This window comes from Cygnus atratus, chromosome 7 (genome assembly GCF_013377495.2).
Source record: "Cygnus atratus isolate AKBS03 ecotype Queensland, Australia chromosome 7, CAtr_DNAZoo_HiC_assembly, whole genome shotgun sequence".
In the NCBI taxonomy this organism is placed as follows: Eukaryota; Metazoa; Chordata; class Aves; order Anseriformes; family Anatidae; genus Cygnus; species Cygnus atratus.
The window spans coordinates 8,953,055-8,978,399 of NC_066368.1; the positions used below are offsets into that span (position 1 = coordinate 8,953,055).

Genomic DNA, 25,345 nt, shown 5'->3' on the forward strand with positions numbered 1-25,345 from the left:
GTCTCCAGACCCGGACGGGGGCTTTGGGGCCACGGCAGCCCCTCGGCCTCCCCACCCCGCTTCCTCCCCGGGTTGGGGCCTCACCTCCGGGGGTTTCGCCCTCCCCGGCCTCGGTGGGGCAGCGGCGGGGGCGGATTTCGGCCGGGAAGGAGGTGAGGAGGCCGGGAGGCAGGGAGGCCGCCGGCCCCCTGCACCGCCTGGCTCGCAGCTGTCTTTTAAGCAGAGAGGGAGAAGTCAGCCCCGAGAAGAGGTAAAACGAGATCTTTAAGCGCTGACGCGGAAGTTATCAGCTAAACGGGAGAAAATGAAGTCGCTGGGGGTGCATTTTACCTTAATGTCGCGCGGCCCCTGCACACCTGATGGGTTTGTCCGGCCCCTCTCGCCCGGCGGTGCGGAGTTGCATGCACGCCCCCCGCCAGCTGAGGCAGCCTCTCCTCCTCTGCCATCCCCGCCTGCCCCTTCCCCGGCTGCGTAACGAGCTCCAGGAGGTGGAGGGGAAAAAAAATTTTTTAAAAAGTGCGCTAGGTTTCATTTCAGAGTCACACTGTTGTATCTACTCATCCTAGAGCCTGAGTGTAGCTGATTTCAGCACACCTGGTACACGCTGGCCAGTGAGGGCAGGTGTCTAAAAACAGGTAAAACAGGACCAAAAAACAGAGGTAAAAGCCAGACCAGCTATGAAATAACTTACTTCCCTTACTTACTTTGATAGGGGATGTTTGTTTGTTTTCCCTACTGCTTGTTTTCCAGCTAAAACTACTTTTTATCACTGAGTGAACACCACATTCAGACCCTACACCTAGAGGGGTTATTTAGGGCCCCTTTTTAGAGTTATATGAGCTATACGATGTGTAACTGAGGAAGAGAGAACTGCATGAGTTAACACTTCTTGAAAAGCATTAATTTCATGGTTCCTGGAGTCACAAATAGCTGCAGAGCTTGGCAGGTTCTGAATCCCGTGCCTGACCCACCTCGAGACTCTATCATATTCAGGAAGGAGCAGCTGATGCATACACTGCCTGAGCACTGCTCCTGTAAACAGAAGTACCTTCAGACCAGGTAAAAGATGCACTCAAGAGAGAAGGTATCAGACCCACTTACAGGAGGGGTTTTAGAGTAGACAGCAAGACCTCAAGATTCCAAGCTCCAAGGCAGCATTGACTACCAAAAGCATTGTACCTCCCTAACCCGGCAGACGGGTACAAATACTGGTGCTTGCATAAAATTAAGCTATTCTAGTTGAAGAATATCATGCACGTCTCTTCCCACACAAAGCTAAACAGATCAATAATTTTGTAATCCGCACAGAAAAAAATATTTTCTTACCTCCACAGCATAGTACTAGTTAAGACTAGACTACAATAGCAAATACTCAAAAAAGAATCAAACCAAATAGAGAATACTCCAGCTACTCCAACACGGTTCATAAATGAAAAGTCTTTTAAGGATTAAAATGAAACCCTGTTGTTTTTCAGTGCTATATCATTTTTATTAAGTTTTTTATTACCTCCATTTCAGAAGCTCCATGTTATTACAGAGTTTCAGTTCATATTTGTTTTGCTTTGAGGATAAAGTTTGTAAATAAAATTTAAGAGATGATATAAATTCATGTATTTCTCATTACATCCTTTGTTCAGACATTATCTCACATGAAAATTTACTTAAAAATTAGATTCTATTCTAGCATTTAGATATATAATCCAGACAGACTTGATACAATTTATCATCACTTCAAGAAAAGACTTCAATTACAGATTAAAAGGAGCAGAGAAAAACAGAACAAGAGGAACCCAAGGCTACATATCAGGAAGTCTAAGAGATTTCCACATTTCTTGTGTGATTTGTTCTTAATGTTCCACAAGATTTCATCTGAAATGGAGTAAAATAAAGTCTTTGAACCATTCCAAGCCTCTTCTCCATTTCTTCCACTGTCTAGAAAGGTAACCGCCAAGTAACCTCTCACTGCGTCTAAGTAGAGCACCAACTTCGTTCCATTTTTTTAATGACAGATTAGAACAAGCAAAAATTCAATCTTCATATTTTTCTTTTTTTTTCCTGCTTTTCAAACGTAGACAAAAATGACTATGTTAGTCTACTGCAAAGTCAGCAACTAGTTGTTTAGTTTCAGAAGATTCGTATTAGCAGCAAGGAACAGTGGTATGTGGAAAAGCGAACAAAAGCTGTAGGAGGACCATAGCAGCAGTGAGTTGTTTTGCATGCCAGTAAATGCTCGTAAAGGTCACACTTGTCCCAGGAGGCTAAGGGGACACACAAGATGGACACAGGCATGTTTCAAGACTGAGGCACTCTAGAGTGCCAAGAGAACCGAGTGGAAGAGTCAGTTTAATTACACTGCAAGAATAAAATATAACAAACTAATAGGCAGGAAAAATATCTGAGGCAATTTAAGTGTAATAAAACATTAGGTCAAACACTTTACTTTCACAAAGAAATTTAATATCAACATCCTTCTACTTTGAACAGAGCCAGAATTTAACATACTTCAAGAGAACAAAAAATGTATCCCTGCAGCTTTAATAAGCAAGTATCATAAGCAAGTATCTACTGTGCTCTATAAATAATGATTCGGCATCCCTTAGTAACATTGCCACTGGATTAGTCAGCAATGACAAGAAGGTATCCAGCTACATTAGAGAAATACTGAATCAAGTTATGAATGGGCTGTCACATCCCAGACTAGGACTTCTCTATTAGTGTGAAAAAAAATGACAGGGTTGAAATCTTGACAATGCAGCTACCTGTAAGAGACAGAACAAAGATCTCGTACAACTCCAAAATATTCACAGGTGCAAATTACACAGCATAAGTGTAAACAAAGACTTGTGCACACTTAAGTGTTTACTGATTTGAGAACTACCTATTTGCAGCCTAAGACAAGATTCACCCTTTAACAATACTGAAAACAAGTTTATGAGAAAATTTTCAGTCTAACTTCACAGACAGGAAATTATGTTGACAGAAGACTGTAATCAAGATAAGATAGCAAATGAAAGTAAAGAAAGTAAAAGAAAGTAGAATTAACAGTACCAAAGTTGAAGTAAGCTTTAGATTACAGTAATTTTAAATCTAATTTTGCATAATATATTCAAAGTGCAATGACCACTCCATAAGGTTATGCGCATTCAATAGCTAAGTAAAAGTAAAAAAGCTTACCAACACTGTGGTACCAAAAAAAAACAGAACAGAAAATTTAGCTTGCAGATTTGAAAACATTCAAGTTACATACTTATTTCATAATAACAGTCCAAGAATACAGATTGATAGTTACTTAAACAGCAGAATTTCTTCTAAGTGACTTTCATTTTTAGTATGATGAATACAATTGCTCTTCCAAAAATGGAATTGCAGTAACCTGGTACACATACAAACGAAACAGCACGTCACAGACTTAGCAGTCTAACAGTTTTTTCATTTCACTGAACCCATCTGGATTCCCATATTTGTTTAGAAGGAAGAGGAGAATCTGTTCGTGTTTTTTAAGCTGTGGAATAAGCAGAAAGTATTAGAAACACACTTCTAAAAACTGAAGTGTAAATTTGTAATTTACATTACAATTGTAACTTACAATTGTGATTTAATTTGTATATCCTAAAACTACAAACTCAGCCAAGTCCCACACTAAGTCACTGAATATACTGTTCCTTTCTGTAGTAAAATCTTCAGGGGGGAAGCCAGCAGAATTCTAGCCAACTCTGTATTTTATTTTTCAAAAAGAAAATTTCAAGACCAAAATCGACGGAATACTCAAATTAAGGCATAGATCAGGTTGTTAAATTTTTGTTATTTACAGACAGCTATTTCAGTATAACTTAAAAGATCAGGAAATCGTCTGTCTTCTCTTCATGTCATGAGACTTTGAACCAAACTTGTTGGAATGAGGAAGGATGACAAAAAGGTAACCAATGTGAAATCACATGAGATTAGAGAGAGAACAAGCCCCAAAGAACTGAAAGATCAAAGAGATACAGGGGGGAAGGGAAAGGGAGCTTCAAGAGCCTACACTGGGACAGGGAAATCTACTAGACTCTTCCCAAGCTTAGTTATGTTATCTTTCTGCTACTAAACTGCTGATAACTACGCTGCCTTTGAAACGGCAAGATCCTGAACCACCAGAAATGCTCTCTTCTTACCTCCCAAATATAGTAGTGCATGTTTTTCTTTTGGCCTAGACGCCTCTGGCTGAAAAATCAAAACACCTTTTCGAAGGTGTTTGCTTTTAGAATTCCAAGTTTTGCTTATTCCTCTGACAAAGACCCTTACTTCAGGAAAGGTTGTTGTATCTTTTCTGGTACACTTTAAGTCACTTTCAGTAATCTAGAGTTGTTTCCAGTATTTCATGAACAGCCTAAGTTAAAGATTAGCATTGCTAAAACCAGAAAGCTTTCCAAAATTACACAAACATGCTACTTCTGTAAAAGACTTTTTTCCCCTGCAAATAAAGAGGAAAAGATTTTGAAACTAGCAGAACAGTTACACGTTCCAACATTCTACTGAACGCAGACTCTCATCCCTAGCTCCATGACAAAACGTGGCAGATGTTAATACTCATCTGTGCTACCTGAAATACATATTGTAAGAGTCCTCTTACATGCGCAGCTGTCTGCCAAGTTGCATCCACGGCAAAACACAGCTTTGTTACTGAAAACAATCCAGTTGCCCTTGGTCAAAATGATACAGTCTATGCAAAACACTGCAACTATCTTTACACAGTAGACAAAAGTAGTATCCCTGAGCCCTTGAACTCTAGGGGGAAAAAAACAGGGCTGGACGTGTGGCAGAACACAGAGTGATACATACACAATATCTTCTCAGTTTCAGGATGTTCTGATTATTACCATGTACAAAAACTGAGATAAGTATTGGGATATTCACTTCACATACCTTCAGCGTTTCAGTTAGCTATTCTCTCCCTGCTCCCATTTGCTTCCCACATAGGGTTTCTTTTAAATTCTGGAAAAACTTAGAATACTGTCTGGACTGAATCTTACCTGCATTTTTAATTCCGTGCAGCAGCATTTGGTCTCACTTCCATTGCCTACAAAAACGACAAATAAACCACAAAGTAAATGAATGATCTAGATAAACTAGGAAAGCAGTGCTCATGTGTGAGAGTTGGTATGTGGAATTCCCTAAAATTTCAGAAGAACAAGTCACTACTCAGGCATCCCACATGTCAAATTAATTCTTAATTCCTAATTAATTCTTCAAATTAAGTTTAAATTAAGAAATCTGTAAAAAGTACCTTGATGCACAATATCTGAGTTTTCAGCTTTGCAGATTAAACCTTCTGTTACTAGTTTGTCAACTATATTCAGACTACCATTTTCACACTGTTTCTCCACTTTTACCAAGTTCACATTTTCATTGATTCCCTTCACTGTAATTGTGACATATTTATTCAACAACATTTCTTTCAACTTGTCAAGTAACAAAGGAGACCACTCAGCTTTCTTTATTCCTGGAAAAAAGGAGAAGTACAATCAAATTTGTTCTATGAAGAGTTACTTTATATCACTTCATCTTACATATAATGTCATCGCAGCTTTTGAAGCTATAACACTAAATTTTCATAGTAAATAGTTAAGATTCTACAGCTAGTTAAGAACGTTTTCTGAAACAGCCTTCACGGTACTAACCACTATACTATTTCGACAGATCATTATGTTTGTCGTTATTAAGGAACGAACACTATCATCAGGATAGATGCAGATTTATAATGATCTTTTGTTGTTGTTTTTATTTTGTTACCTGCAAGTGAACATATAATTGTTTGAAAAGGAAACTTTAAGTAGGAATCGGTGATCGGCAGGACGTTTGAAACTGGTAAAGTTTCTGTGTTCCCATAGTCTGCATATAGTACTTTCACTGTGGACTGAGAAACTTTTAGAACAAGAGCTCTGTACCAACGCCCATTACCTGAAAAGATCAAAACAAGCAGAATCAGACAGATTATGATGAGAACAAAAATATTCTGCTTTATAGTTTCCCAGGAATTTTTAAATACTCTGGTATACAGAGAATGCCACTTGACAAGATAGAAACCCACAGAAGAACAAGAGAACAGTTTCTGATTGCGGTATTTATACTGACTTAAGTGTTTCTTTCAGAATTTTGCCCAAATCATACAGACGAGATTTTTACTGTGCTACTGTTTTGGGACGTCTATACACCCCATTGCTAGCTCCTTTATCTGTTTTCCAACACATTTCTTTAGCGTATGCTCAACACTTTAGCGTATGCTTGGTGTTTTCTGCCTACTATTTTTTAATTCATCTATGCTGTTTTCCACGAGCTGTTATCTGATCTAGCACCTACGTTTATTTTTATAGCATTTTCTAAGTTAAGGCTGTTCAGCGCTTAGCTAGATTTCCTGTAGCAATGCACACACAGTCAACATTTAAATTAACGCATTTTTTTTTTATTTTTTATTTTTTTTTAAAGGTGAACTAATGCATCAGCAGAGAATGCCCTCTTCTAAAAGATTAAGGCAATAAATGAAGGTTCCTAACAGTTAAAAATACCTTTGACTTGAACAACAGTTCACTAATCACTTGTTAACCTAACAAGGCTGAATTATTAGTTGTTATAGGCAGTGGCACCTACCCACGCACAGAGAAAGCAACAAAACAAAAACATCCAGCCACCTACAAAACAGAAGTGGGTCTGTACAGACGCAAGGCCACTATTGCTCTGCTATAAATTTCATGCCCCAAGACACAGGGCAGTACAAATAAACTTCAGTTTAAGCAGTAACTAGCTATTCTTTCCTCTTCAAGTTCCATACATTTTGCAGTGCACAACATATTCCACATTCTCCTGGTTAAGAAAATGTAAGAAAGATGGATTCCCTCACCCGAAAACCTGGCACAACAGGCTTCACCCATTTTTGGTGTGAATGACTGCATCTTATAAGATTTGCAGTAGTCATCTAGTTCAATCAGCTGCCTAAGTAGTTTCTCATGATCTACAGAAGAAAAAAAAAATCAATGTAACGAAGAGCACACTTATTCTTAAGCTCCCCTGCCCCCACACTTGTTTTTTTTGTTTTTTTTTTGTTTTTTTTTTTTTTAAATATATTTGTACTTTTCTCCAATCCAAGCTATGTTTCTATGTAGTTCAGTTCACTATAGGCAATCATTTTATTAACTAGCTCGCAGCAATAACTTCTTACTGGTATTAGGAGCAGAGAACACTGTTTCTTACCTTTACTTTGAACTGGAACGGCATAGAACAAATCTGGGCTTACAACTTCTGTTACACAGACAGGTATGGTTTCATCCATAGCCAATTCTATTGGCTTCCAGCGCCCAACTGAGGTTTCTAAGAGGAAGAGCAAGAAAGTGCTTCATGCTGCTTTTTTTCCAAGCATATACATGTTTTAAGTATGTTAGAGAACACACTTTTGAATTTTAGTGACAACCGCATGGCTTTATTTCAAGAAGATAACTATAAACCAAGATAATTCTTGCTTAATTTGGTGTTCATTATCTATTAGGTATAGAAGTAGTTAATTAAAAAGCACTCTGGAGAAATAAGATACGGGAAAGAAAACATGGAAAAAGTTTTCATCATGCAGCAAGCTTACAATGCTCCACTGTCAAACATTCAAATAACATTCAAGACAAACACAGATTTGTACTTTTTTTTTTTTTGTCTGTAATGCCACCTGCAGGGCACTTGCGTTCAACTATAAAAACCTCAAGATAATATCAATAGTAAACATACTGTTTTGAGTTTATCTATGGTTAAAGGCTGGAAAGTTGAAAATTCTCGTTCAATCTAAAAGTTAACATTGATTTAGTTACCTTTATTGTCAGACTTATTTGGAAGATTACTTTTGTCTTGTAGATCTTCCCTTACAGCCAATTTTTCAGAAGTTAGTATCTCATTGATCACTTTTGGATAACCTGTGGAATTATCAATAAGCTCTACACCTGCCCCATCTCTAGAAAGGGAAGTTACTTTGGCTTGAAGCTTCATCCCTGCAGAGAATGCATGAAATCTTTCTGTTGCTTCTGGAATCCATTTGCTGTTAGCAGGCTTTATACCTAAGAAGGAGGAGATCTGTTCAAGATAACTCCATTAACTGACTTTCTCCAACATTGTATTTTCCTTTAAAGATCTAATTTTTATTTATTTTTTAAAACACAACTTGAAATACCAAGGCTACTTTGGCTACCTTAGGAATACACAGTGTACTTCATACTTGTTAGCTGGTCTCCTTCCTTTCCTCTAAAAGGAAACATTTCCTCAGGACTCCCAGGTTTTATTTTCTACATCTTACAATACTCTACCAAGTAAATCCCTAACCCTTAGCACAAATAACACTGAAGACTGTTTATGAAAACGCCATATTAGACTGCTTTATAAAGGGAGCAGAAAACCATAGTGTTTTAAGAGACAAAAAGAGTAGAATATGCCTCGATGAAATGAGGCATATTATTTCCAGAGTCTGGAAACAACGCAGACATTTATAATAAAATACAGTTCTGTGAAGTATACCATGCATTCATCTCCTTCCCCACAAGCAACAAGTTTCTACATGCAGTAACACTTATAAGGAGAGAACTCCTAAGATTCACCTGAAAGCCAGCATTTAATTCCTTGAAATGGCAGCTGTAGGAACGAGGATGAAATCTGTCGTATTTTATCCAGTGGTACTTCCTCAACATTCCCGTAGTCCACAAAGCATACCTTAACAATTCCATCTGAAGTAACATTTTGCACCAAAGCACGATACCAGTTACCATCATCTGATTTAAGAAAAGATTAAAGAAAAAACATTTCACACATCTAGCGCATTTACCAGCAGATTATTTTTTTTTTTTACTAGTAAATAAAACCAATTCTTTGCTATTTTCTACCAATATAAACTATCAGTTAGGATGGAGTTTTTTGTGCTTTATTTCACCCTGTTAAACTGAAATATTTTAGTCTGCCACTTACCAGAGAAAAAAGCACAGCAAGGTTCTCCACTCTCTGGCTTAAAAAGATTTGGAGGAGTTTTCCGGCAGTATTCAGACAATGATTTATTAAGTAAGTTTAGAGCACGTAACTCTGAAGAATAGGAAGAATTAAAGACAAGATCAATAGAATAAGTTGGATTGAACATTATCAATACTTCTGTGGTATAGTTTACATTTAAGAGTTGATGGAACATTTCAGTGAAATTTAGTATTTTATGTGAAGGAACTGTGACACTGAACTAACTAGTTAACTTACCAGGCAGACTGATTTAGCAAGAAGTGAGAAAGCTGACCTTTACTGACAAATAAGTAAGTAGCCACAAAGTTTGTCTGCAAATTGCTGTATAGGAGCCTTTGAGGTCTGGGCCTCTTCCACACGTCTAACCATCTGTGAAAGAGGTGTATCAGCTCTGACATGGGTTGCCAAAATTAGCAGTGATCCATACTGATTAATAGAACCTCCAATAAATTGCCAGATTTTTTAGTCACATGCGTCAGTTCACGTAAGTAAGAGATTTATCTACCACTAAGCACCCTTCAGTACTATTCAATTGCTTAACTTCAACATTTTCACATTTCAATCTCAGAGCCACTACATGCCCTGATTCAATTTCATCATTTTTCTTGTACTCTTTGCTCTTACATACAAAAATTCAGAGGTAAGACTTGGTGCTATAAACTCACTTGAAACAGCAATGCATTTGAACTATAACAACTGAAAAATCAGGAAGCAAAGAAACTATGCAGGAAAACAAAAGCTGAAGAAACTTACCACTGTTTGAAATCTGACAGTAGAATTCTCCAGGACTGTACAGTGTACACACTATCACATCTACTGTTTGTTGAAGAGTTAATTTATTCCATCCCCACTTTTTTTTGTTTGCTGTGTCGTCTAGAGAGGAAAGAGAGAAGTAGAGGAATTAAAATAATTTTTATAGAAAAAAAAAATCACATCCTGTATATTCATTCTTTGTGTACTATAATTTCTCATTATAAGTAATCCAACAGACTAATTACCAGTGAGAACCTTTTTGTAATAAAAGCAAGAGAAACATGCCAGTTGCTTCACTACAGAGAAGGGCAAGCCATAGGTATTTGGGGAGCGGTGATCACAAAGTTTCAGACTAGACAACAGTAATCTGAGCATGAGGGACTCTGTGGAATTGTAGTTCCTAGAATCTAAGTTGGTTCCTTAGTCCCCTACCTCTCTCTCATATTGAAGCTTCGATCACTAAATGCACGAACGGCAGTTCAGGCCACTAACCCCTTTAGTGTTGAAGTTACACAGGCTACTGCAGTTGAACAGCTTTTGAAAGACTGAACATATGGCTTCAGATGTAAAATATAGACAAAGATGAGCTAAAGGGCAAGGGCATAGAAACAGGCAGGTATTAACCAGTCATATCCTACTTCAACTAGAAATTTTAAGACTTCTGACCAAAGAAAATTAAATTCTTGTACGATCTTCTACAAGTAAACAATTGCAACTTCACTATGTATATGCACACACATACACAAACACGATTTCTTCATGGAAAAGTCACAATAACTAGACTTCAGAGCTGTAGAGGCTAGATTTCACAATCCAGACTGGACAAAGAACGTGGTTCTCTGTACCTACTCTAGTAGGAGGTTAAATACTACCACTTGAGCAGGATGTGCTTGTACTCACCATCTGCTTGCTTAACAACGCTTATTTCAGTTGCTGGCAAGGAAGCCATCCTTGATTCTTCAGCTGCACAGTTTTTCAGTAGGAGATAGCTCGATATATTTATTTCCGGAATAACAGATGCATCCACAAGCTCCACGACAGATCTATAACTCTCTTTATCCACTACTTTCACTGTCAGCACCTTGTCTTTCACTAACTGTTTCATAAGAGAAATAGCTTCTGAGGACCAGGCTCCCCTTAGTGGCTTTACACCTGAAAAGTCAAATAGCACGGAAAGATTCAGAGGGCAGATTTCAGAGGAAAGATTCGGAGGGGATTCTGATTTGTCCCAGTGGAGGGGAACAGATAGAGTTCAGCATTTCAAAATACAACATGGAGTTTTATCTTCTCCTGCAGTGTTAAAACCACAACAGATTTAAGAACTCCACAAATCCAGCAGGTGACTGAATTTTGCTTAGTAAAAAAAGCACACGCAAACCTAAGAATAGGTACATTAACATAAGAGTTTTCTAAGCATACAAGTCACTAAATAGGTTAGGAAAGATTTTAAATAGGTGAGGAAAGATTTCTTCTTGTTTTGTAAATATGCTACAACAGTTAATTAAGAATTCTGAAAACTCTTAATTTTCAGAAAAAAGTTTATTTCCTACCTGCCAAGGTACATCTTATGGCTTGAGCTGGCAAGTTCATTAATTTTGGAGTCATAGGACGAAGTCTGGTTGGCTGGAGAACTTCAAAATTCCCATAATCTATGTATCCCACCAGAACAGTATCTTCAGAAGTATATGTTATAACAGCAGCACGATACCAAAGATTGTCTTCTAGAAATGAACATACAGACATTCATTATACTAGATACTTGCTTCCAAGAACAGAATTATTTTTGGACAGAACAATATAAAACACAATAGCAATGCCAATAGCAATGCCAACACAAGACTTGAAACAACAGAATTACAGTTCATGCTAACCTTGACAAAACCCTGTAGAAGACACCTACCACCATCACCCCTCATGGGAGTTAAACGTTACAAACATTCTTTCCATAAAGAAGCCCCAGCACGCAAAGGCATACCGCAAGAAAAAAGTAAGTACTACACCCACATAATGTAGTTAAATTCAGTGTTAAAAAAACAAACAAACAGGATCTCAGCAGACTGAAATGGCATGCAGTTCAAAGACCACATAACAGATCTAATATAATTTACGTATTTTAATTCAATTAAAAGATTTCAGAAACAGAAATAAAAGCGCTCTCTCAAATTTATCAAGACAGCTGAAATACTGAACTGACGGTTTTCCCCAGCTCAACACCTGAAACCAGCGTCCACTCAAACACCAAGACAGCTTATTGACAGTACCAGCTTTTTCTGAATGTGTAAAAAAAAGTTTATTTCAGCTTATCTGTTCAGTTTAACAGCTAATTTATTAAAAGTAGCAAAAACATATCGGAAACAAAAAGAAATGATGAGGAATGCTCATAGGTTATGTAAAAAGGCTGTAACAGCAACATTTCTGACCAGAAAAAAGGTACAAGAGCAGCAATTTTTTTGTCTGTTTTAAAAAGGTGAATGGAAAGAAGAAATATCCGTAAGGAGGAGATTCATCTTTACCCTCCTGCTCTCAGGCAAACAGGACCTCATATTCTTACAAATAAAAGGTATTTCTTTCCTATAGACTGGACAGTTCCAGGCACATAACACTGCCTTATGCAGAATACTAGTTTAGGTTTAAACAAGATGTAATTTTGTAATAAGACTTGTAGAAACTTGACAGTGATGCCTGTCACACAGACACTAAGTTGTGAACATACAGTTCATAATTACCAGGGCTTTGCTACATAACCTGTTGTGAAGAACCCCATCAGGGCAACAATGTTATATATAATCCTGTTTCTTCTTTTCCTTTTTTGGGGTGTGAAATTTCAAGCCTATGCTTATTTCCAGTCACAGGAAAGAGCACTAAATCCATTTCTCCATGGTCTCCTAAAAAGCTCCTTTACTCAAAAATGAATGCAGTGTTGTTTGTTTAGTGATGGGGCCATTTTAGGATTCTTTTATGATTCTTTTTTAAAAATTGGTAAATGACGATGACATCTATCAAATACTATTCAATTTAAATTAAAAATATCACTATGAAGTGCAATGCAGAGCTAAAACTAGACAAATGAAATAGTCTGTATAAGACATTTCTAAACATAATTGTAAAACTCATTTAAATTTGGCAGGAAGTTAAGCTGACAAATTCAGAGCCGTACTTTCACTTTTACCTGTGAACTGGGCACAGCACAAATCTCCTGAAGCAGGACGGAAATCTGGATTGCTAGGAAGTTTGTTACAGTGTTCATCAAGACACACCTGAAGCTCAGCAAGATGACCTGGTATTAAAATACACATGTTGTGGAAAATACACTGCCCGATAATTAAGGAAGTATATAAATCTTAAGTTTAAAGCCAGAAAGAACAGATTGTAACATAACGGAGGTTATTTCATGTAATGTTAAATGTAATACTAAAAAAAAAAAGTGATCAAACTAGGACTTGCACGACTCTGAGAAATCACTACGGTAAAGAGGACAGGGAAAGCCAGTCAGACTCTTTCAGTACAGTAACATAACTGAAACCAGGAGGAGTTGGAACACTGATAGCGTAATCACGCTGTAAAGAAGCGAAAGGAAGACAGCTCTTCAAACAACAGGTAGATGTCCAGTGTAACTTTTTGCCAAAGGAATTGTAAGCTATGAGTCTACCCAGAATTCAGAGAAAGACTGGGTAAGTATAAAAGAAGAGAAAACCACTCAGGGTTAGTAAATGCCAGATCCCATCCAGCTGCAAAAGCCACTTCAGCTGAAAATAACCGTATACTCAGAGAGTGCTAGGAGGACACAACCCACGAACTTACTCTACTCTCCCTCCCCCCCAAACGTCTGTTTAAGGGCATTGTGTGAGATGCACCAAAGCTCCCCCTAGCCTCGCATTCTGATCCACTGTAACTGTTACTTGTCTTATATTCTACTGTATCAGAAGACAACAAAGCAGGGTTTGGGAATTGTTATCTGGGCTTCTCTCCCTTCTGAAACTCAGATATTCTCCCCACTCCACGTAACAAAGAAGCTCAGTCCACACACCCAGCCTAAAAGGCAATTTCTCCCCAGTGGCATAGCATTACAGGCATTATAGAAACAAAAAGGAATAATTAGAACCTGACACACATTTCTGAATACCTGTGATAACATGTTTAACATTTAAGAGAACACATTTATTGTTTAAATATACAGATTCACTCAACAAGATTGCTATAACCCATACAAACACCATCTTTCTAGTTTGGACTACCCAGACTGGCAACAAATGATAGCATCGCCTATTAACTTGGAGGTGAACAGCTAATGCTGCCAAAAACATCCTCTGCAGCACCATGGCTCTTAACTGAGGCAGAGCCTAAAGCCACAGGAAACCTCCATTATAAGGTCAAACTATCAGACCAGCAATGCCTCCCTCTAGAGGATCTCTCTTGAAGAAAAAAATGCCATACTAAATACCTCACAGCCTATTTTCAACAAGTCACTTACGGCCACTGCGCATCTGCTGACAGAAAAAGTTGTCTGGATTTTGAATATGGGAAACCACACCAGGGAACGTGTCTCCAATACATACAGAGACACACTCTGCTACTGATTTTCCACAGCAAAGCAGATCTTGATCTTCAGGTGTTTTTTCTTTACCTCCCATAGAATGGTTTTCCGACACTGTACATTAAAGAGAAGGAAAAAGATGTCACTGATCAAAAGCTGGCTGACTTTGCAATGTGCGACCTCACCAGGCCGGATTCAGAGATACTTACAAAAATTATGCTAGATTAAACTACAGAATTAAAACATGCTGAAGCAGTTTATTTGTTTTGCTATACTCTTTGGACTTCGAAGGCTCATGCCATTTTATCCATGAAATTAACAGACACATCATCCTCACTCAACAAGCATTTCATACTATTAAAAAGCACAGGTGCCAGTGTCATTAGTGAGCTGAAGGAAGCTTCACTGGCCAACGTTTAAGCAGGATGTAAAGCTAACGAACAGCTAGACTATGTAAACTACATATAAAGCATCACCCCATCTGTGAGAATCTAAGACTCCCCAACCTTTTTCAGCCTCCTACTTAGGAAGTATGGTTTGCTTACTCACCTTTTGGAGAGCCTGTTCCTTCGGTATTACTTCCTGGAGTTAAATTAGACCTCATTTCTAAAGGCAGTTTATCTAAACAGATGCAAGAAGCAAAGCAGTTTAGCATACAAGTTGGTCATAGTTCAGTTTCATTTAAGAACCATCTTCTGAATCTATCCTATGTTACTATCATGTTCTTATTTATCAAGCAATTAATACACTTAGAATGTGAGACAGAAGTAGATTCAGAGTAACTCAAGCGTTTAAGCTTCCTGACAACATGCATAGCTCCAAGACTGTTTGACTAAACGAAACAGTCATAATCACCATTTTCTTGTAGACATTACCAGAAAATACTCGGCTGAAAAGCGATTGAAACTTTTCAACTCTTCACAGCCTGTGTCTAAACTTGCAACACCAAGTACACAGGATTTACAAAGAAATCCTGAGTTTCTCAGTAATTACATATTCCATTTCGGAAGCATGAAACAGTATTTCAAGTTTTCAATATAATTCTTTTCACATGAAAACCTGAGTACGGATGTTTAAATTGCTTGTAAGGTCATGAAATGCTGCATGTGTCTATTCCATGACCAAGAGACTGCTGTGATCTTCTCTCCAAGAGGTTGATAAGTTATATTAGTTTGTCAATGTAGTAAAAAGCAACTGGATGTGAAATATGCCCAGCACGGTCCTGAAGCAGTGGCATGTACACAGGAATAAGGTGAACCATCCACAGACTGTAGAGACTACGGCATGAAGATAAGCTTCCTGCACGTGAGGAATTTTATCAGGTTAAGAAAATGAACTATCACTTTCTTCAAAGTTTCTGGGGCTGCAAATTAATGAAAAGAATATTATCTCATCACTATACTGTTCTTGCTCTGTGGCCAGATTAAAAATAGCCCTCCTAATAATGACAGCAGGTACACTTTTTCCTGTATTGATCTCGTTCTACAATCAAACCCTTAAAGCTCAACTGAAAATATCAGTTTAGACTCAATTTTAAGGTCATTAAACATTAAGATATTTCAGGTACAGGTACTTTAAAATAGCCTCTATTAAAAGGCAAAACATAATTAAAAAAATATATAAAAATAAAATCAAGGGGCAGGTGGGGAGGGAGGGAAGCAAAAAAAGAAAAAATCCTCTTCCAAGGGTCTTGGGGAGTGTTGTGGAGAGGGAAAGCGAGTATGAAAGACTTAACAGTTGTGTTCCCCACCTTCCCCCTAGCCCATTTCCACCCCCACACCAAACACTTACAAAAATCTGGAAGAACAACATCCACAGCAAATCTTGACATCATTTCCTCCTGTAATATGTCAACAACAATTACTGAACAGGTCTTCCCCATGAGCTGGGAAGAAAAGATGTCGACGCCTTCATTCCATCCTCTTTGTTTTGGATCATAATTAGCAAAGGAACACTTAATTGCCTGGAAAGAATTACCATTAAAACAAGGAAGGTTGGGGATTATTTGCCCTTTAAAAATATGAATAAATAATTAAGGCCCTCCAAAATATCATCCGGTTTGTAAGAGTAAAAGCTGCTGCTGAAATCTGAAGCACTATCAATTCAACTAACTTCTTTACAGAACAGTTAAAAAATAGGAAGTTACGTTCAAACTGTACACCGCATTTCCTCAGGACTACAAGGTGTGGCTGTATCACATTACGTCTGACCACGGGTGTATGTCATAACTTGCCTGCAGGAGACACTGAGGGTTTTAAGACAAAGTTCAGAAGGCTGTCAAAGTCTACTACAAACCCAGCAGAGTCGTGTGAACACACTACGAAAGACTGTTCCGACAGCTGGTACTCAGGGCACCCACTGTCTGAAAGAATGCTCCTTTATTCTTCTTTGTGTCAAGTCAAACATACTGTTTTGACCTGTGGATTAAAGCTAGACCATTTATTTTGTAATGGGAGATATTCACACAGCATGCAATGAAATCAGTTGGATGATGAGCAACTACCAGAACAATCTCGCAACTTAGACCAGGAGCTGTCAATACTGCAGACAAGGTTTGCCCAAATTCTGAGTCATTTTCACCACTGCCTAAAACCAGATTAAATTACTCGAGCAGGCTGCAGCCCCCACCACCCTCCAGCACAGAAGGGAAATGTGAACCCGAACATCCCGCAGTTATTTTACCAGCTCAGAAAACAATTCCAGGACTAAGGAAAAAAATAATATAGGTGGCCTTCCTCACTGCTATGGAACATTTCAGGACATGAACCTCTGTGTAATATAGCAGGTTTTATGCATCACTATCACTGAACACAAAATAGTGCAATAACGACAGTTACACTGAGACAAGAGCTATACTTATTTCAGAGCTACTCATTTAAAACCTCAACTACTGTTACGAAAATAGAACTCACACATGGAGGAAGCAGTTCAATGTCTTTGTGAAGAGCTTTAATCCAGGAGAGCGGAATATTTTCTTCCTTTCCATAATCTATATAGAATACTTGCGCTTTCTTTTGCAATATATCCACATCTTTAACCAGTGCTCTATTCCATGTCTGTAGAGGAATAAATAATACTCTTAGTAAGAACACAGCATAACAAACAACCACAATTACTGCACTCCTCGCTAAAACACACACTTCAAAGCTTACTTTATTTCACCAGGTTTGTTTTTAAACAAAGGCAACCAAGCAATTTTAAAGCAAATCAAACGAACGTGACACACGTCAGCGTTGACTGCTGTGAAGATAGTTATACTCCTATGGATCTGGGCTTTCCTACAGAGAAAGGCATCTGCTAACAATGGAGGAGGAAAAAAAAAAGGAAGAAAAAAAGGGGATGGGAAGGGAAATGAGAACTAGAGGTGACTACAAAAAAGCAATCAGCAACCAGGTAAGAAATGAAATAACTTAAATAAGCAAAGGCATACTCCAAACTAACTAAAGTAATTTAGATTTGTTATAAACTCCCATAGCCTTCAAGAAACACTAGGACAAACCACTCCTACACAGTTTAAGTACATAAAAATATATAAAAGTAAACTTTTAGAGGGAAAAAATAGAGCGCCTTCAATTTGAGTTCCAGGTATTATAAAGTTGCTAACTGTCACAATTTCAATACAATAAACAATGTCTAATTAGCAACTTTCACCTGTAGAGACATAAAAGCAAAACTTGCGAAGACATGATAAGCTCATTATAAAAGTGTTATTTTATGGACAATTGGATCTTACCTGATCCAAAGAATTCCTTGCAACGCAGATTTCTCCTTTGATAGCCACATAATGCTCCTGAATAACCGTGTTAGCGTAACAGTCTTGCAGTTTCACAGAAAGTTTACTGATCTGGTCTAAAACTTCTGGAGAACTCATCTGTATATAAAATTCACTTGGACTCCTGAATTCTGTTACTGTACCCTGAAGAGAGAACGTAACAATGACACAAGAACACCCCACAGTCCATTATTCAGCACCAGTATGCGTTTCAGTAAATGCATTTCACCCTACACCTGCTGCTGTTCTTTTGTTTTGAATCTAGCAGTAGTATCTATTCAGAACAAAGAGACAGTGATGTTCACCATCACAGAAACAAATCTTTCTCCATTATTCCCTCCCTTTGCATTTACTTATCGTTATAAAAATAAAGACACTTTACAGGCAAACAAAATGATACAGATTGCTGAGGTAACATACAGCTATACATGCTTAACAATGCTTCAAATGCCTCTTGCATTCTTTCAAAATTGAAGTACCTGTACTTCCATAGCTTTTTTGAGACCTAGACTCCGGAGATCTGACAACATTATTTTCTTGCACTGCACTTCTGTCTTGAGGGAATCCACAGACGTTGAATTACCCTATTTAAAAGAGCTACAAGTTATGTTTAGACTGGAGTTGTTCAGCTGCATCTTTGTGTAATAACAAATGAAAAAAGAACATTTTATCTCAACAAAAGCACATTTGTAGATACTGGTTAAGACCTCCTCATCGGAATTCAAAGACTTTGTATTACTCTTGGAAATAACTATAACATAAATAGTTATATTTAGTTCAGAGAATAAATAGTTATATAATAACGAAACAACATTATCAAGAGATACACTGAGGATGAAAAACAAGTGCTGAAGTAGTCTAGGCAGCAGTCATGGCTTCACCTCTTCCTTCCACACAGGACCAATGACTCTGCTATACTTCCTGCTTATGAGGCTCTCGGAAGAGGAATTCAATTCCACCTGCTTCCTTGCAGCTTTAACAGCGTACACTGCAGCTACTGCTTAACAGCACTTATAAAAGAAGTAACGTTGCACATTTAGTGTAATCTGCCTAATGCGTACCATCCGTGTCTGCGACACCCTAAAAATATTACAAAAAAATCTCATACACATCCTTAAGGAAAAGCACTCTTATATTCAGACCAACATACTTTGGACAATGCATGATGACAGAGATTGCTGTTGCAACTTCCAAATTAATTGCTTACTTGCAACAAAGATTCTTCAGAACATTTCCCATAAAAATGCTTCTCACAGTCCAACGGTAAAATACATTACATATCGAACAATCTTTTAACGTGAGCTCTCTTACTTCTCCAGAACTTGCTTGAGACTCAGAAGATGAAACAGGGAGAAATAAAGCCTTCCACTATTTCAAAATAATCCCCTAGAAGTTGTTTATTCATGTTGCATGCCCTCTTGATTTAGAGGTCCCTTGCTGCCAGTTAATCAGTTTTAACGGAACAGTTACAAGCACGCAGAGACAGCAGAAAGCTTTCGGAATGTACTAACGGAAGTCTCACGACCGAAAATGAAGCCTACTTTCTAAATTGCTTCAAGAAGTTAAACAGATGAACGAACAAAACGATAGCAAAATGATCTCCTGCAAAACTGTTCTTAGGAAGTCCACAGGAAGAAATGTTTGACTGAAAATAAGATCAAAATACTATGAAGGAGAGCTGCATCATGTTTAAATCCTGTTACAGCAAAGAAGCAAGAGTTCATCTGCATCTGTTAATGTACAGGACTACATGACACGTATTTCTCCAGTATTTGCAAGGCTCCCAGCTTTAGCTCATGGATACAGGTAGAAATACAGAATTGTTCAGAACTGGACAAGCTACATCTGTATCCTTCCTAAGATATTTCTCTAGCAACATCATACGTCTTAATTTTTAACTTCATCACAAATGTTTTGTGTTTTTTTTTTCCAAACAGAAACCAAGTTTATTGACAGTCTTGCTAGTAGCTCTAGAAGTAACATACTTTTGAATGTCTCTCCTAGTAACTTTTGATTAGAAGCATTAATCTGTCTAAAATGAGTAGATGATTATCTTTGGAATTTGCTCCTTCCCTGTACAGGTTAAATCGCATCCTGCAACTAGCTTACAGTAACTTCATTCAACACATAGTAAAAATCATATTCTATACCTTAAGGTAAAGTCCTGTCTTTGTTTTAGCAGGTATCTTGCCTCCACTGTTATTACTTGAACTGTAATCAAAGAAAAACATGTTAGTTTTGAAGAACCAAAGACCAGACAAGGAACATTCATAACACCTACTTGCAAATAAAACAGAAAAGCTGCGTTAATAATGAGAGGTTTGTGTCAACCCTTATGCCTCCTCCAAGAAAACACGGAACAAATTTGTTAGTTCTCTGTCACATAACATCTGCTGTGCTTTTCTTGATACCATCAACAAAAACTACTTAATTTTGGTTAAATTGGAAAAGAAATCTCACACTCTTGTGGCACTCTGCTAACACTGCAATCCCAAATAAACCTTAAAAACTGTAGAAACTGAAAAAAAAGATAAATCTTGCTGTTTCAGTTGAACACACAGGCAAAATCCAGATAACGTGCCAGACTGAATCCCCTTCTCCTACACCCGTGATTCAGAGAGTGTAGCAAAACTTGTGAAAAAACACCTCCCTTGTAAACTGATTATGGAAACCTGGCTGCAGGCTCATGGAACAATTGCTATCATCACTCTTTGCTAGTGTCAGCCTAAACGCTCAGATTTCCAAAACTTCTCCAAAGCCAGGCAATTTGTACAGCATCATAACCTAACGGAGCTTCATTTAACTGAAACAGACCAGATAGCGATCTCTTGATCATCTCAACTGGCATGTCAAAAAATGATAAAGAGCAGCTAGAGAATGAACTGGCTGAAACATCATCTTCTAATTGCAACTGTACTGATCAAAAATAAAATATCCATAAAACTCAATGACGCTACAGTTACATTTAAAATTTGCCTCTTCAGTCTGTTAAAACAATCCATTAATTGTGCCACTGCTGCTAAGTACAGGCTTATTTGTCCTCCATTCCCTACATCATCAACAGCAATAACACAGGTGATGAACTGGTATTCTTACCACATGCTCACATCATTCCAATACTAACACAAAGCAAAAACATTTCTGTTGACTTAATTCACACTTAAGAACTCTAAACACTATCACGTCATCCTGATGTAATACTAGCCTAAGAATAAGCAACACATTTTACTGTTACAGTGCCCTGGTATGATAATTTAAGTTGTACTAAGAGGGATATCATATTTCTGTAAATATTATCTAGCAGAGCTTTTAACAAACTTACTTCTGTTTAACTGGCTCACACACAACACTATGGGATGGCCAATCTTTCTTCTGACAATCCACAGAGCAATAGTATATTTGCTTACATTGCGAACATCTGAGGGATCCTAAAAAAAAACAAAGTCAAAGAAACATCTATATGGGAAAAGACAGCAGCTGTTAAGATATTAACTCCATGTATTATTAAATAACTGCTTACAAGCGGGTCCTACTACAGTTCTAAGCAGATACAAACAGGTGTTTTTATTCATCTGTAGCTACCTATTTACTGCTCCAGTTGCCCCAAATTCCTTCCATACTGAAGAAGGAAAAAAACATTTTCGATTAAGAAAGAGATGCTCTTCATTTTATCACTTCTGTAAATCCAATTACGTTATGAATAGTCACTACGTTTGCATATGACAAATAAAATACATTTCTATGTTAAGGCATTTTTGAGTAATTCTTATGATCCTGCTTCACTGGCAAATACGCCATGCATCACAGATTACAGAATAACAGCAACTTACCAAACAGACCACAATGATGGCAAGTTCTCGTTTGAGGAGGTGATGCTAGTGAATTGAAGAGACTCCTATCATAGCCAATAGAGAAAACATTCTCATAGGAATATTGCAACTTCTTCGGCTTCTCAACCAAATCAGAATGCGATACCTGTAAAAATCTAAGGTGATTCTTACCAGAAAAAGCAACCCCGTTGGATATTATTCTCAAATATTCTCATGTATCAAAACGTGACAAAAGTTTCAAAGTTCTAGAAAGAGATGATCAATTTATGCTGATCATTCTGCTATCTAGAAACACTCAGAATACATGGGGCAATTATAAAGTGCAGTAACTCACAGTACGTCCTTTATCAGTTCCAGCTGCTTGTGGCAACTTTTTTCTACTGGTTGTGCCTTCCATGGAACTTCCTAAGAGAAGAAATATTTGCAAAGTGATCTAACAATGCTAATGTGTGCCTGTGTTATGGAGTATTTACAGGAAAACACACAAGTCTTCTCTATTTCTACTGTTCTGCTAGCACATTTGAGCAAACGGAGATGCTACAGGAACATTACATATTCTGCTAGTCACTTCTTATCATTCTGATACTGCATTTATTCAAACCCTACCATCACTGGTATTATTTGAGCAACAGTTTCACGGCTCTGGTCCTATCACTCAATAGAGGCCTTAATGACCACCATCCATAAATAAGCAAGTACTCAAAAACAAAACACTCTGAAACTACTTAAGGCTTATAAGGCACTCAATTGAAAATAAAATCTGTTTATGATGTCCAAGTTTATTCTTTATCTGAATGCTTGTCTTGTAAAAGTTGTTTGATAAATCTGCAGACCAACGTATTCGGAACTATATTTTTTACTGCTGGGTAACTCATTCATCCACAAAAAAGACGTTGTTTCAGTCGTAGACCACACATGCCTTTTTGAGCTTGTTCCAGTCCAACAGGCTCATTAGCCCCAATTCTCCACTAAGCCAGTATAAAGCTTATATGGCCCTTTTTCTACCTGGAAGCAAATTAATCACATTTAATGAACCCTCCAGATGGCTGCATACCAAGCTACCTCAGATCTCCCAGTAGCAATCCTTCCCCTCTCCCCCCCATTTGGAATAACTGAGAACATGGAGCAGAGAATAGTGAAGGCAAAAAATATTCCTGAATGGACTCCAATTCCCACTGCACTATTGCACCAAATTCCCCAGTACTCCAATTATTCTCTTTTTACAGTTATCTAAGGCATTCCTGGCCACCCGAGTCTGAATAATTAGGAATTAGTTGCATTTATAAGCCAAACTTTTACTGCTGACCCTTATAATGATTACGCATATACAAAGGAAGAAAGTTAAAATACCTTTGTCAAGCTTTGGACAAAATCTCTTTTTATTGCAGTTGTCCACTCTTGTGCTGCAGCTTAAAGTAACACTTTCTGGACTTTTTTTTTTTTAAACACACACATTTGACCAAAAAAAGTGTGTAATTGCTTCACATACTCATTTTTGTTATATATTTCACAGGTTCAGCCTCCAAACTGAGGACTTTGCAACAGAAAAGTGGCTCTCCTCCACTTTAACCTTTACCTGGAACTTTATTACCGTTATCCTTCACGCGAAGGGGCTGGGCCATCGTGTCAGCATTCATATCCGAGTATGACAAAAGGCGATTGTATGCCAGGTAACTAAAGAAGCATAAATTTAAGAAATCAATTCAGGCAAGGACACTAATTTAAAAATCGAATATTTTAAAGTCACACTGTGAAGTTATCTTTAGAGATCACTTTTGGAAGGATAATTCACCATCAATTTACACACTAAGAAGCAACAGCTTGTGCTATAGGTATTAACAACACTTCTGACCAAAGGTAAGTAAGCAGCAGTCCTTTACGAGAGGGATTTGCTGAGAAGCAGGAACGGTTGTCACAAAGGGTGACAAGCTAACTGAACCACTCGCTTCAGTAAGCGACGTCTACTCGTAGCACCAGCTAAAATCCACCAGTTCACCCACCCAACAATGGGATCAGAGCCCCATGCGAAGGCCCCGCAGCACAGCGGAGCCCTGAGGCGAGCCAGCTTCTGGACCAGCACCGCCAGTGTCTGAGGGGAAGGCAGGCTATGGGATGTTACCAAAAGGAATTTTTAGCACCTGCTTTCCAAATGTTAATGCACCATACACCTATTTTAACTATAAAGAGATTCTCTCACTACATTATGCTGAAGAAATTAAGTTACAATCTACTTGGAAATAAAGCAGAGCTGCCTTTGAGCATACCCATTTACTTGGCAATCAAGCAAACCACTAACTAACTCTCACAACCGAAACCACATAGAACCAGCAGGCGCTACTTTAACTAACTGGGGACAGAATTAAGCATTTTTAGCCCCAAGACACCCAGATGGGGCCCGGCCAGGGCACTGGCTCTCACCCCGACCTCGCCGACCCGCCGAGCGCTGCGAGGGACCGGGGCCGCCCTGCGCCCCCCGGGCTGTGCCACGCAGCCGCTGGGCCTCGCTCGACGGCCGCGGGCAAACGAGGACACCCCAGCTGCTTCTTCCTCCACTTCCTCCTCCTCCTCCTCCTCAGAGCCGCCGTCCCTCCCCCGGAAGGGCTCGGCCCCGCCCGGCCCGGCCCGGCCCCGCGGAACACGTGCTGCAGGGGCGGCTGGAGCGGGTGGTCTGTGAGGTATCCTGGTGGGGCAGGCGCCTTCCCTCTAAGAGCTATGAAGCTCAATAATCAATAAACTTCTCTTTTAGAGTGTTGGGATTTTGCCCTGTGGCCTAGAAGATGTGGTGCTTCATCCATCTCCCCTCGTGTCCCAGACGAGGCGCACCCTGACGTCCCGACCCTGCGGAGCACTGTGGTGATCCCAGTGCCATGCAGTTGAACATTCACTGAGAATAAGTGAACCGTGGCTCTTCTGGTGCTTAGGCTGCTGTACCCACTGCTAAGATGTGTAAAATCAGGAAGAGTTTATTCTTACAAGTCGAGTGGGGCGGGTAGAACGATCTCTGTTACAGGCAAACACAGAGGCGTGGATCTAGGCTCCTGTCTGCCAAATTACTGATCCCTACTTAAGTATACTCCAAAGAAAATGTGTCGTGTTAAGAGCTGGCTAAATTTTTTCTAGACGGCTGAGTTATTACCTACCAAAGTCAGAGAAACAACTCTCCTGGCTCCTGTGAACTTCACCCGACTGTGGCAAGCAGCAGAAGCTGGCTACAGTGGAGTGGCTGCTGATAAATTTGGTAGGAGTATGTGGTATTTCAGGAAAATGGCCAAATTGCCCACCATTTTGCAGCAGAGTATGCACAGCGGGGTTGCAGAGAGTTGGGGCAATCACAATGCAGCCTCCATTACCTCCCCACACCATGTTCCTCTGTCCCCAAGATGAGCCCAGTAATTAGTGCCTAAGAAGCACTAATAACTGAGGCATTAAGATATGCTTCCCTGGCATTCA

The 25,345-nt window shown here is 38.7% G+C and overlaps 1 protein-coding gene across 1 annotated transcript; it reads right to left on the minus strand.

The window, feature by feature from the left end:
* Positions 1-3,313: 3,313 nt before the first annotated feature.
* Positions 3,314-23,517, minus strand: TDRD1 (tudor domain containing 1). The gene is made up of 24 exons (XM_035547543.2): positions 23,472-23,517; positions 22,230-22,300; positions 21,896-22,040; positions 21,388-21,493; positions 20,216-20,276; positions 18,545-18,649; positions 18,027-18,209; positions 17,206-17,349; positions 16,085-16,256; positions 14,843-14,914; positions 14,231-14,407; positions 12,929-13,036; positions 11,310-11,480; positions 10,660-10,911; positions 9,760-9,879; positions 8,968-9,078; positions 8,604-8,774; positions 7,827-8,069; positions 7,225-7,341; positions 6,875-6,985; positions 5,770-5,937; positions 5,264-5,479; positions 5,010-5,056; positions 3,314-3,502 (listed from the first exon to the last, which is right to left on the minus strand). Exons 1-24 carry the CDS (start codon positions 23,515-23,517, stop codon positions 3,410-3,412), a joined length of 3,210 nt encoding a protein of 1,069 aa, XP_035403436.2. The 3' UTR covers positions 3,314-3,409.
* Between the last annotated feature and the right edge of the window lie 1,828 nt (positions 23,518-25,345).